Genomic DNA, 13,935 nt, shown 5'->3' on the forward strand with positions numbered 1-13,935 from the left:
TTCGAACAATAGAATTGCCTATAATTTACGTCATAATTTGTTATTTAAAAATCATCATATTTAAAATTGATAAATAAGAAAGAATTTATGTTATGCTTTACAAAATTTCCTACACCTACAATATTTTGATATACTAACGTTCCATTAACATCTTGTTTGCGATTATTATGTTTAATTATGAATAATTATTATTACGTTTAGGAACAAGAAGAATATAAATGTTAGTGTCATAGAAAAAAACGATGCTTAATTCATCGTTCAGATATTGATCGCTAGAAACATTTTATACCAATAACGAAACGGACCTGGTTGTTACAAGGAGGAACGAGAATGACAATATTATTTCGATATACAGTGGCTCAGGAAAATATTCGAACATTTTTAAAATATGATCTATATGATACAAAATATTTTGAAAATTCATTGGCATTGTAACAAGATATGTGATTATATATACTAGTAAAATTTAAAACAGATCTGGAAAATTATATAGAAGTTATAAAATATGTATTTATTATTTGTACATCTCGCAAAAGAGAGAGAGAGAGAGGGAGAGAAAGAGAGAGGAGGAGGTAGAGAGTCGCCAAAGTATTTCATTACAGTGAATTATTCACTATATTTATAACCTACAATATAGCTATTTTTAGCATTAATTGTATATTTAGACAGTATACAATTTATGTTGTATATTAATTTTTCACTAATAGCATGTTTATAATAAATATCTTGTAACCTCCATATAGATTTTCGGATTGGTTTCAAATATTACTATTATACTATTATAATCTCAATAGTCTTTCACAGGAGATTTCAAGGTGATCACAAGGTCAAATACACAAGAGTGTAGTAGATACGTATATCGCTGTCGATATAGTGCAATTTTAGTCTGAAATATTCTTTCGTGTGATTCATGTTTTTCGAAATATTTGAGCGGTTCGAGATAAACCGGGCACATTATATAGCAGAATTTATTTTAAATAATGAAACATAAAAAACATGTTGTTAGAGGAAATAACGTTTGGTTAAAATAAATTAGTATAAATAAACGATTGAATTAATATTTCTAATATTGAGTTCCCGTTATACGATTACTTTCCCTTAATTGTGTTATAAATTATCGAATTACAAATAAAAAGTTGTGGAAAAATGTACGCAGTCTTTTGTACATATTCTGTCAGTTTTTCATATTAAGTTTCGAGTGATGAAAAAATCAATGAAAGAAGCGGTATATAGAGAAAGCAGAGTGAAGAATTTACATTTCAATGGAGATTTTTAGAACACAGTTTTATGACAACAATTTTATGACAGAGTTTGAGAGTAAATTTCTCGACTGGAGATGAAACTGCGAGGTACAGTGTCGAGCAAAAGTTTCCAGTTATATGAATTTCTCATTTTACATTTCTTGAAAACGATTTCTAAAATAAATAGTAGATATTATTAAATATTACCAAAAAAGAAAAAAAAAGGAAAGAATATTATTCTAGTTTTTAAACTTTCACGTTTATCAAATTACATATTTGTGATTCTTCGGGTTTCGATTGTGTTTTTAATACAGTGTAGCATGTCGCCCTGTGTTTCGACGTTTCATGTACATTTCAGTTTATTTCTTCAGGGCAGACCTGAAACTCGGTTTAGGTTAACCGTCAGTTTCATGTCTGCAAATTGGAACAAAGCGCAGTATTCTACTAAAAACATTGTCGAAACCCGAAGAAGATATGCCAATACAAATGTCAAACAAAAAATATTATTTCCACTTACTTACGAGGTTGTTAAATTGTATTGTTCGAAAATTTCGATCCACTTCATTTCATAGCAGAAATCTGTACTTTATCTTATGACATAAATTTGACATATTTTATTTCGAAAATTATTATTAATATTCTGTAGCCGTATTCTGTGCATTGACAACAGCATGACTAATCATCGATTAATCTTAAAACAAAGTATATGCTCTCAATCTTATTTAAATCTGAAATAAAACTAACATCGAGTTTAAAACGCATAAGTGTATAAAATTGTTAGCAGATAATCATATTTATATCGATAATTATTATCGTTACTATGTTGAAAGACGCAATCTTTTGTCGTCAGTCTTCCTATATATACAGTAAAATATTATCTGAAATAATTCCGTATATTAAATCATACACGGTTTCCTTAATCTTAGCGAACTTATTAAATTGACTTCACCAGCTTCTTTCACACCGTGTTTTACTTTCTAATACGTCGGTTCTTCTACCAACTGTATATATCTTCCCCTTAATTTTCGAAACAATTGAACTTCAACTCATTCGTGAAAGTACTACTCTTCCAATCTTCAGGTTCAATGAAAATGTTCTTGTTATCGTAACGAACCTTCTCTATTTGAAAAGTTCGATCGTGGTAATTTCTGGAATTACAAATAATTTGATATAAAGAACATTTTAGGCCAAGATTTTCTACGATGGAATTCCATTTATATAAATTTTATTTGACATAAAATAAATATGAATGAAATTTTACTAGCTCCCTATTCACTCAACTTTATCTGAGTTATTATCTGAACCGCTGCCGCTATCCATTTATATTATATGAACATCTAACAATAAAATAGTAAACAGTAAGGGTCGCACATTATATGACACATTCTCACGCTTCGATACAAGTTTGCAATATTATTATGTATTTAAGAGCAAATGTGTCATGAGCAAACATGAACTCCTATTATAGCTGAATAAAAAATCATAGGTGGTGGGGAAAAATAGGTGGACTCCTATTATACGACGACCTGGTTATCCAGTTGCTGGGTACCAGTTCAGGTTGTATAACACGCAAAAAGAAAAACGACGAGAATGTTAGCTATTTCAACGATATGCTTTAATAAAAGTGATTGAGAAATACTCATAATATAAAAAAGAAAAACTTTTAAGCTTAGCAGTTCAATCTTGGAAAATTAATTCGATTGGAAATTTATCGAGCGAACTTGGAAGCTCGTGTGAACAAGTTCAAACGTTAGAACAACGTAGGATTATTCAAAGTCGTACGTGAGAAATGCATTACACATCTGTGAAACTTTATTTCTGAATTAAAGTGTTCTCATTGCAGAACTGCTATTATCAGTGCAAAAGACATAACTGAAGAATATTTGTAATCATCTGCGAAATAAAATATATCAAATTTATCATGTCGTAATATTCGTATAAAGCGACAAATTATAGCCATTGTAAAAAACAAGAGATCAAAATCTTTCGGATAGGGTATTTTAGCAATTTCATAATATCATATTTCTATATCTGTTCTGTTTCATTTGCCACGCCTATATCCATTGTTAATCAAAGTTTGTTCCTCGATAAAAAAAGACCTATGCACAACGTATGTACATATTATATACGTATTGAAGCTTTATTTCGCGATCTGAGATTTTTATAATTGTGATATTCTGAACACGATTGCGGGCTAGGAAGCGTATTCTTTCCAAATGTATAAAAAATGTATGATCGTTATAAATAAGCGATATTTTATTTGAAACAACGTATTTTAATTGTCGTTGCTTTGTAAAAGTCATGGAATCGATTTATTTTGATACATTTAAGGGTATAAGTGGTGAAAGGTATAAACGCTAGGAGAAACTAATCGTACACTGACTATACTGTTCAAAATTGTCTAAATTTCTCCGAGTGGTTTCGATCTAAAAGAATCGAAAATTTCATAAACGATTGGAAATATAGAAGCAATGATAGCGTAATTGATACATGCAAAACATGCATTTTTATCGAAGTGCGTGAGGATTTGAAATTCGTACAGTAGGCAAATCGAACCTCAGTTCTGTGGTTGCTCCCGCGTTTTCAAACCATGGCAAATTTGGATCCGGTATAGATCCTGGCTGAAGTCCGTGACTCTCGACCTTGAACGGTTCTCCGACGCTTCCTGGGCTTCTTTCCAACCAGACTGCGCTAATCACCGCACCCGTGGACGTATTTAGTGCGATCACCCTCGTTTCTACGGCGTCGTTCACTGACATCAGCAATGATTTTGCTAACACATCTAAAAGCACTGATACCACAACGAATTATAAGATAGGAAAGTCAGGTATATATCGATTGCTTCAATTGCTATAAGCCATTAACTTCTACGTTATTTGTACAATAGTTTGGTTTAGAGAAACCAACGTATTAATTGTGATACATTTTATGCAAGCTACTTTCGAAAGCTTTCGAAAAATATAAATAACCGTTTAACAAATCCTTAAGTATGACATAAAGCGAAGTTGACCTTCAAGTATCCAAAATTCCTTCGTTCATAAAAAAAGAAAAGAAAGTGGACACAGCACGTCATGTAATTTATTCCTCGTAACTTCTTCGCCTTAAGAATTCGTTTAATTGAAATATCAGTGATGTGATAAACTTTAAGATTATACGATAAACGTGTAATTACGGATTTCTTTCAAAGAATATAGAAGAGAATGATAATAATATTAGCTTCTAGCTTTGTTACACGAACAGAATAAAAACAAGTATTATAAAAAATATCTCTGTGTTCATATAGTCCGAGCAGGGCTTTTTAATTCCATCGTCATTGAAACGATTGTTATTCGATTCGATCGTAAGTAGAATTGCGACAGAGACACGGATAATATCGTTACAGAATTTAACTACGAAGAATAAATCTATAAAATTTCGAGAAAGTGTATTTTTGTAACTGTAGTTGTGGATTTATTAAAAACTTTATGGATTCGTTTTAAAATTAATCCATGTCCAGGGTTAAAATCAGTCCAGCCATATAGAGGGTAGTCGATGTATTTCGATGGTATGCATATTCTCGTTACCATTTCAGCCGATGGAATTCGATTAGGTGCTGATATACCAGGCTCCGTACAAATTGAACTGTTGACAATGCGGCCCGTCATCGTGCTCGGTTTATTGGGCAAATCGATTTTACGCTTCTCTCGTAGATTGCCGATTCAAAATTCAATAACGACAAGAAAGTGTTCCCATATTTTGAAATGTCAAACCATTATGTCATTTTTCCTTCTAATTCTTATGTACGAGAAGAAATTTTAAAGATATATAAATTTTAAAAATAAAAGAAGGAATTTTTATTATTTAATTCCCTTGGTTTCTGAGAGTTTGTTTCATAATACTGAGAAATATTACACGTGCAAATATTATTCATTAAGTATTATAGTTATTTCATGTCAAGAAAGTTACATCCTAAAGGCTCTAGAATATTAAATGAAAAATGTTTTTATTCTTTTATATATAATCTATACAAATATGTAACACGCACCTGTAAAACAATTTTTCCAAATTTATAAATCTAAGTATTTCACAAATTTTTGGATAAGCGACGCAGCATCAAAAGTAGAGACTCGACGACTAATATTTAATCTATATTATTAACAATCTAATATAATATTATTTAAACTAATTTAAAAACATTTATTCGAAGAAATGAACTCAAAACTTATACTATTTTAAGGTTTCTGCAAAATTTTCTATAATGATGCACTAGAACTTGTACAAAATAAACAAGTATATCAGTATAGTTATCACATTGATTGTTGGATGTAAGCGGGACTATCGTGAATTCGCTTTTGGTGCTTCTTACGAGATTTACGATTTAACTAAAACTATGGCGTTCTATTTGTTTCAACAGCACATACGTATTAGCACTTCGTTTATATTATGCTATTTACGAGTTAATTTAAAAAATTGCTACTTTTGAAGAACAATTTTCGGTTCAAGCTCAACGCGTAAAGCGTTGAATTCGTCTTAAGGGGAAGGATTAAATATTTGTATGGGATATGCGCTTCTTTCGTCTACAAATAGCAATAGAGACGTAATGCAAGAATTTTCGAAGCATATATCCGGTTGTAACAGTACAATGATAGAAGTGTCAGACCTAGAGGATATTCCGCATCGTTGCTCGCGTTCAACTCGCATAAATACGAGCATCGTCTCTACCCCTTCACAAGTGAAAACGCGCTACAGGCGATTAGATATCAGACATTCTAATTAGTAACTCTCTTTTGAGACAGCAACACAAAGATTGTCAATCACTAATTCCTGGCCGAGTTAGTTAAATTTTTGCACATGAATGGAGACGATTTAACAAATCATAGTTAACTAGTAATATGAAAAGCTCGTTGTGTACGTGTCTTCTAGTGTATCAACTATTTATCGGTAAATTGTTTATCACTATTCAACATGTACGTACTCTTATTACAATTTCTTCGCCTTAACATCTTCAGGGTTATTGTTCCAAAAGATAGATTAGATATTACCTTGCATGCAAATACTTCCAAGGCTGAAATATCACGAAAAAAATCGAACGCGTGTCGTAACAACGCGTAAGGTACTTGTAAATCTATTGTGAAATGTTATGATAAAACTCCATTTGTCTGAATCGATCGGGAATTCAGATACATATAGTAAGGGTTCGTGTTCAGATAAGTGAGTTGAATCGATAGGAGTTCATTTGATCGGATATTAATTAAAATTTCAAATTTCATTCCACTAAATGGAGTTGCGATAAATGGAATTTTACTGTAGCCGTCACTGTCTGCGCGAGTGGTTAAAGTGGCATAAAAGATGTATTCTTTGGGAATTGTTTTAATACTTTAGATACGAAATGCCAGCTGTTTATTGTCTTCATTTATGTTGGAGGATAGTCAGGAAACGGTGTGTTATCTGCTATTTAAAACTCCGACAGTCTTCCGCTTGATAAGTTTGTTCGTTATAATTGGCATCGGTACAATTTTTACAATATTATATACTTCTTCAAAATACACGCACAGTTGAAAGGTTAACGAATATTTGAAAGATAATCTGTTGCAACATAATTTATTTTATTCATTGACCGATTATGTTTGTTAATAATACTTCTTTCAATGTTTTTCTCAGAAAGTGTAAATTATAGAGAAAATATCTAATCGTGATAAGTTTTACCAAAATAACAGAACAGAGAATGTATTGAATATTCTATGAGTCCATGACATTTTACATTCTTCTTATGCCATTGAAATTGACAATTTTACAACGATTATTGTTTATTTGACTTAAATGATTTAGCTGATCCTGAGATTGTCGGTGATTAACGACTCCAGGACGTTATTGGCGATAGGTTGAGTTTTAAGTGACTGTAATAAATTGTTTGCATTATGATCACTATGTTTTTACATAAAATAATCAATTCGCTGTATGATCGTTACAATCATATAACTTATTCTATTTTGATTTCACCAGAAAATCAGAAATTTTGGTTTATCACCAACACTATCATTAGATGATAATATTCTTTTACTTGATTCAATTGATTATGAAATTGAATTCCGATAAGATAATTCTTTAAACATATATTAGATCCCTCATTTATTCGAATTATCGATATTAATAATGTACTCATTTTATAGTTGATAATATTCGATGTAAATATTAGATAAAGTTGATAGCGTTTACTATTATATATTAAAAGTGTAACTAAGCTTGTAACTAAAAAGATAATAATATTATGTACTGTATAATTGTTCCTTATCATTGTTGCTTCAATATTTTTATAATGATTGTAGTTTAAACCTTACATAGGATTTTTCATCGTAAGTTTCTAGCAATTATTATTAGTAACTCACCATTGTGCCTTGATACTCCGATAGTGCCAAGATTTTGGAGCATCAGGGCTGTCATGTCAGCTTTTTGACGTGCTGTATCGTAACGTCGAGGATCAAGTGCTACGATAGCTGGCAAGGATTTAAAACCAGCTGTCGTGGCACAATCTTCACCCAGCGATCCAGTCGATGCCGCCTCTATCACGTCCAGAGCTTCCTCGATACCCGCCTTTCAATTAACACAATTTATGGATCGTATTAATTAAGTAATGAGAATTTAAAACGAAGTGACATCTTGCTTCGAATTTAAACATTTTTCTTTATCTCCTTCAACATTATAATTATCGTACGTTGTCACACTTTAGTAAATTGATTCACACAAATATGAACAACTTTCACACGATGTGTTTTTATAAATTTAATAGAATCGATGATAAATTAATTTTACGAGTATTTTTCAATACGTAAGCAAGTAAATTATTTATAAATATATACGTACATTTTATATGGAATTGTGTACAGTAACATAATGAGTACAATACAGATATTTGTTTTAGAGTATAACCTGCGTTTCAAATTGAATGATTATCTAATGGTATCGTCCAATAACTATTTCTTTTTATCTAACGCAAACAATTTCGATGCTATAAATTAAGTACGAGGAGTTCTCTTTTCTTAAAATGTAAATGATTTTTGTTGTTCCCTTAAACTGCAATTGTATCCCTGTAATTGTATCATATATATTCATGCATGAATAAAAATATAATACATAATTATATATTAATATCTAAGCAAATCCGTAGTATGCGCACGTAAATTGAACAGATCTCGAAAAAATAACTAGGAGCGTAATTGTTTGAGTAATAAATGGGTTTAAAAGAAATAAACGAAATGAGTGAAAATTCTGAAATTAATGATCCGAAAGTATGTTAATAGGTTCTTATCGAGAACTTTTTTTTACACAAAAGTAAATTGCGATTAGTGAGATATAACACAGATCTAATCTCAACTTATCAAACTCGATACATAAAGCGACATTCATGTTCCATCGTGTCCTTAATTTCGCAATGATTCAAACATTGATAATAATAACATAGTTCGTAGTTTTGTAAACTAAAAAGTCCAAATTTATTTGACAGAACAAACTTTCTTTGATTAAAGCTTTTACATCTCTGAGAATAGCTAAAATTCTTCACATTCTTAAAACTCCTAATTAATACTTAATAATCCTTAATACTTAAGTAAACGTAACACACAAAAACAACGGTAGAGGAGGTCTCTACGTAGAAAGACCCTTTATCTACTTCTCCTGTTCTCATTTTTATTCTCATATCGCATCCGTTCACACGGTAATACGTGACTCGTATAATGCCTTCATATTTCTCCGTGTAGTAGGACACGCGTAGAAGATTATCCATTTTTACGAATGTTACAAGCCCAATTCAAATACAGTTAAATTCAACAAAATCGGTAAATGTTTCGCTTTCGGATGTCCGATTTTAAGCAACCGAAACCTCGTATTGTAATTATTGCGATGAGGCGTCCAGAAGACTCCTTATATTCTCCTCTCTGGCAGCTGCCCGGTAGATACTCCAGCCGCTCTCTCCTCCAGAGTGTGACCCAAGTGATAATACTTATTTGTCACAATATTATGTGTCTCGCGTACGTCCAGAATCTACTTGTACTCCTCCTCTTGGATAATCCAATTGTTCTCTTTATTCCGGCGGATGAAGCAGTTCTTTCTGTGCATTCTCAAGCGTCCAGATGAACCCTTGTACTCTCTTTATTGGGTTTATTAGGCTACCAGTCGTTTTCCACTCTTTAGTCTTTCCACTCTTATCACAATATTATGTATTTCGCGTACGTTCAGACAGTCCGATGGTGCTCTTTTCCTGAAAGGCGACTACCGAATAATTCAATCGCTGTTTCCATTCCAAGGGTCGAGCCAGGTAGTCGTCTCTGTGCATTCTTAGGGACCCAGGTGACTCTCCGTACTCTCCTCTTCGGTAGGCTACCGCTACCCAGTCGTTTTCTCCTCCAGAGAGTGAACCAAGCAATAACTGCCGTACACTTCTGTAAAGGCGTGCAAAAGCTAAGCTTCGTATCTCTAACTCTGATGGGTGGCCGATGATAATATCTCGTTCTCTGCCAACAGGAAAGACATTCTCTACAGCATGGAATGTGGCGTTCGGCGTCGCGACAGCGATAGTTATTTCCAGTTGTTGCTTGTCAACAAGTCGTGTTATTATGCAGGCATCCAGGCGGAACCACGCGAGCTAGAACCGTCTTGAGATTTCTGTCGCGTCTCGTTAAATGGGAGAAAACAACTGTTCCTCTCATCGACGGTCGTTAAACTTGAAATTTACAAACTATCTGAGCAGAGTTGAAGGTTATGCCAGTAGCTCAGCTTAGCTGCCTACGCAGCAAAACCGCTTTGCGCGAGATATAGCCGAAGCAAACCTGAGCAAGTTCCGTAGTCTAGAGATTACAGACTGCGATAAATATTAGGAATATACATCCCGTACACAGCGTTTGTTGCATTTACGAATTCCCTGAGAGGTACGTCTCGACGGAGAAATACGTTGAAGTAATCCACACCGAACGCATCGAAAGGATTGAAGTTGCACTTGGTAGTAAAGAACGAAAAACGAAAGAGAAAAGGTCAGACAGAGAGAAAGAAAGAGGGAGAGGGAGATCATCGATAAAGTGGTACTCCTGAAGACGAGTGGAGTGTTTATGCCAGAGAATGTAAGAAAATATGGTTCTAGCAAGGAGGAAGCTGAACATCTTGTAATAGGTATACTTCGATTTGTTCATTTATCAGTGCATAATTTTACTTACCTCTGCTACAGAGATTTCTATTTCATCTATACTAAAATTTGCCTTTACAAACGGATATACGCGAATATGAAACTGCTTTTCATATTTATGCAAATCTTAGAACACCAGTTGCGAATACATATGTACATTTTGTTATTACATGTGTGTGCGTGTTTGTCTAATTAAAGTATTAGATCGATGCATATGAAATATCTTTTTTTCCAGAATTTACATTTAACGATCCAACTATGCCTTGTCTTCAACTGTTATCAATCTCATTGCGGAAGAATAAATTTTTTTGTATATGGTAGAAAATGTAGGCAAATAAATTTAGCAAACATAAATTGCAATATATTAAATAGGATCATTCAATGTTGATTCGTAAAATTGAAATCTGTTCACTTGGATTTAAATTCGAATTCCAAATACTAAATATTAACCGCTATACGTATCTCTTCCCTACGAAACATAGCCCTTTTCTTTTGATCCAGATAAAAATGCGGTGTAAATTTACAACAAAAATTAATCTATTGTTAGAAAAAATTGTAGTACTTTAGAATTTGATTATGCTAACTAGCTTAAAAATTTAAAAGCCAATTTTATGTAGATCGTGGTTTTCCCTTGTGCGATGTGAACAGGATGGATGAGGGTTATTAGTTAGCCGAGGGTGTTAGGTGATAGCTCTTGTCTACCCTATCTCTATTGTATCATTCCTTGCAGGGAGAGCTTTTGGTTTATTCCATCAAGAGGTAGAACTATATTCTAAGAGTAAAAATGAGAAAAAAAGTCTGTAGAAGTATACTTTATTTAAAAACACCTACAACAAAAATAAGAAATAATAACAAATTCGATACAACGTTGTATTAAATATTTATTTTAGTTCCAAAAAATTAATCTATCATATTACGAACTTTTTGCTTGTCCTTTTTTCATTTCAATGCATGCATTACCAATTTTTACTTGGTAAACTTTCCACAAAGGAAAATTTAGTGTCGTAATATCAATTGTTAGTTTTACTTATGGAACATATTAAAACTTGCAGTTACTCTATAATTTAAAAGAAGATAATATACCTTTAATAATTTTTTATAGCTCTAATTCTTAACGAATATTGAATATTTGTATAATATTTGATTAAATTATTATTTTATCTCCACAACTTTTCTGAATGTTAAAGAGCATTTGTCTGATGCTAGTATAATTTCAATGACTTGCAATGTAACTACTAATAGACTTTGCTTATATCACTATTGTATATATCTCTCTGAATTTCAAGAAAATGAATGTTTAGTCGAACACATTGAACTGTAATAATTCTGAATTTTGATAAGATCATGACTTTTCTAATGAAATTTATTTCTAACGAACGTTAGTTTTCAATTTTTATTACTTTATTATTAAATATTATTAAATATTAGCTATTATTAAATAAACAATTGATTAACGCAGTTACTTGCAATATTTTCATTCTCACGATTATCGATTCCTCTCCAACCGACACAAGGCACAACTTGCGCGCATTGTGAGTTAATTTGAAACTCAGCCGAAGCGCCATAAGCTTGTTGAAATGTTGTCAGATGAATATTGGTTTCGCTGTTCGGTCGAGGATGTGTAGCCCTAATCAATTGGAACATCTAGGAAGTCAACTAGGATATGTTACATGGGAAGAACCTTTGCTCCTACTAGGCCGTGTTTGACCCTAGACTAATTAACGCAAACACATCGATTCGGGGGCATCGGCCTCCTTTCGTGTAGTCGTAGTCGATTCGAGCTATGGAAAAGGACGTTCAAATAAAATTACGTTTACTCTGAGTACAGAATTACGTGATGTAATATAATCGGTTCTTTCAGGTGACTGCAAATTCGCGTTATAATTTTAGCTTAATCTCTTCTCCACATTTGTGTTATTTTTCTTGACTCTCTATTTTTGATAAATTTCAACACTCCAATTCTCATAGCTTAGGTCGCGATGCAACATCTATTTGCTAACTTCTACTTCCATCGATATACAGTAACAAATTTCGAGGGTGTATTTCGACATATAAAGTGTACGTACTTCTTTTGTTATTACTAATTACAAACTTTTTTGGCGAACAGCGGAAGACTTTAATTCTGCAGAAGGGAAATAAGCAAGTTGGTATAAACACTGGCCGAAAACACGAACGAACAAATTGTACGTATAACCGGTGGAAATAAAATGAATTGAACTTTCTGTACGCGCGTACGGATGATATTTATTGTACAAAATAGTCAGGAAACCTCATATCGTCGCTTTCTTTTTGCCACTTAAAGTTAATCAAATATTTGCAAGAACACGCCATGAAAGCATTCGCTCGATATTTACGCAATAAAAACAGTCGGAGCGTTTTTGAAGCGTCCGTAGAGCATTCGAGAATGCTCGATTGGATCCACGAAACTGAATTCTGCAACGGATACGCGTTTCCACTTTTATTTTTTAATTTTGCTAGAGTGAGGAACGAAAGGGTATTCATTCGCCTGATGCAAGCGCACCATTGCAACCAAAATTCACTTACACGATCATACGTTACCCGTATATATGTACAACGCAAGCGTGTATAACAATAATCTCTTTAAAGCCAACTGTTTTATTTTATTCAAACGAACTCGAATCCATTCGTTAGCAGCCATCATATTTCAAATAGAAATGATATCTCGATTAAATAATTAATTACTTAATATTCGTTGTAAGTTCTTGTCACAATTAAAGTAAAAATTAACCGAGGCAGACACGGCGAGACTACAAGAATTTTGAATCTAATCACGAGTCTTAGGATGATAGAATTCGACATTTCCAATTTTAATACAATTGCTAGGATTGATGTACATGATACAGCTATTCGAAGAAAGTCACATTTTCCACTTGAAATAAAAGCATGATTGCTATTCTATACTGTTGAATCGCTATGATAGTAGAGCAGAATTCTGCAATTATTGTGAGAAGTTGCCGCATCTTTCGCATTGTGGGGAGATTGACGTTCCGCAAATTCCTTTTTATACAGACCTATGTGCTAAGTGGAGTTAGAAGTCAGTAATCTTGTTAGTGACAGCTTGAATGCCCAAACCAATGGAATGGTAGATCGTTGGGAAATAGAACCTATCGAGCGCATTCTCCCCTCTGTAGTGAGATTTGGTAATTGCTGTTGTTCTCTGAAGATTATTTCTTGGAACTCGGTATCAAATTAAACGCTATATACTAAATTTAAGCAATTTGCAATTCATTCTAAATTACGGAAGTTCTTCTTTGTATTTTGTGTCAGCGGAATCAGGAACGAAGATAAGTTAATTCTAATGTACAAGCATCCGTTTTCTAGTTTTAACGTTGAATGCCTTAACAACGTAGGGCATAAAGAAAATAACGAATATACAATATCAATTATTGAGTGCTGTTACAATAGATCTCTATTTGTTGTAACGTTCGTGTTCAGCGAACAGTATTTTATGAAAGAATAAAGCATCATGTGTTTCATATTGTAGCCTTCTAAAGGCGGTTCTATAAAACCAATGTGACATTT

The 13,935-nt window shown here is 32.8% G+C and overlaps 1 protein-coding gene across 5 annotated transcripts in view; it reads right to left on the reverse strand.

Moving 5' to 3' along the window:
• The window catches only part of LOC117230201 (probable G-protein coupled receptor CG31760), a 70,406-nt gene that overhangs the window by 18,776 nt on the left and 37,695 nt on the right, over window positions 1-13,935 (reverse strand). For all 5 annotated transcript variants that reach the window (XM_033487356.1, XM_033487358.1, XM_033487357.1 and 2 more), the window contains exons 4-5: window positions 7,607-7,811; window positions 3,798-4,032 (exon numbers count right to left, since the gene is read on the reverse strand). In XM_033487356.1, the coding sequence (XP_033343247.1) occupies window positions 3,798-4,032; window positions 7,607-7,811 (440 nt within the window). The remainder of the gene's footprint in view (window positions 1-3,797; window positions 4,033-7,606; window positions 7,812-13,935) is intronic.

The sequence above is a fragment of the Bombus vosnesenskii genome, unplaced genomic scaffold (genome assembly GCF_011952255.1).
Source record: "Bombus vosnesenskii isolate JDL3184/JDL3185 unplaced genomic scaffold, Bvos_JDL3184-5_v1.1 scf7180000013266, whole genome shotgun sequence".
Classification (NCBI taxonomy): domain Eukaryota; kingdom Metazoa; phylum Arthropoda; class Insecta; order Hymenoptera; family Apidae; genus Bombus; species Bombus vosnesenskii.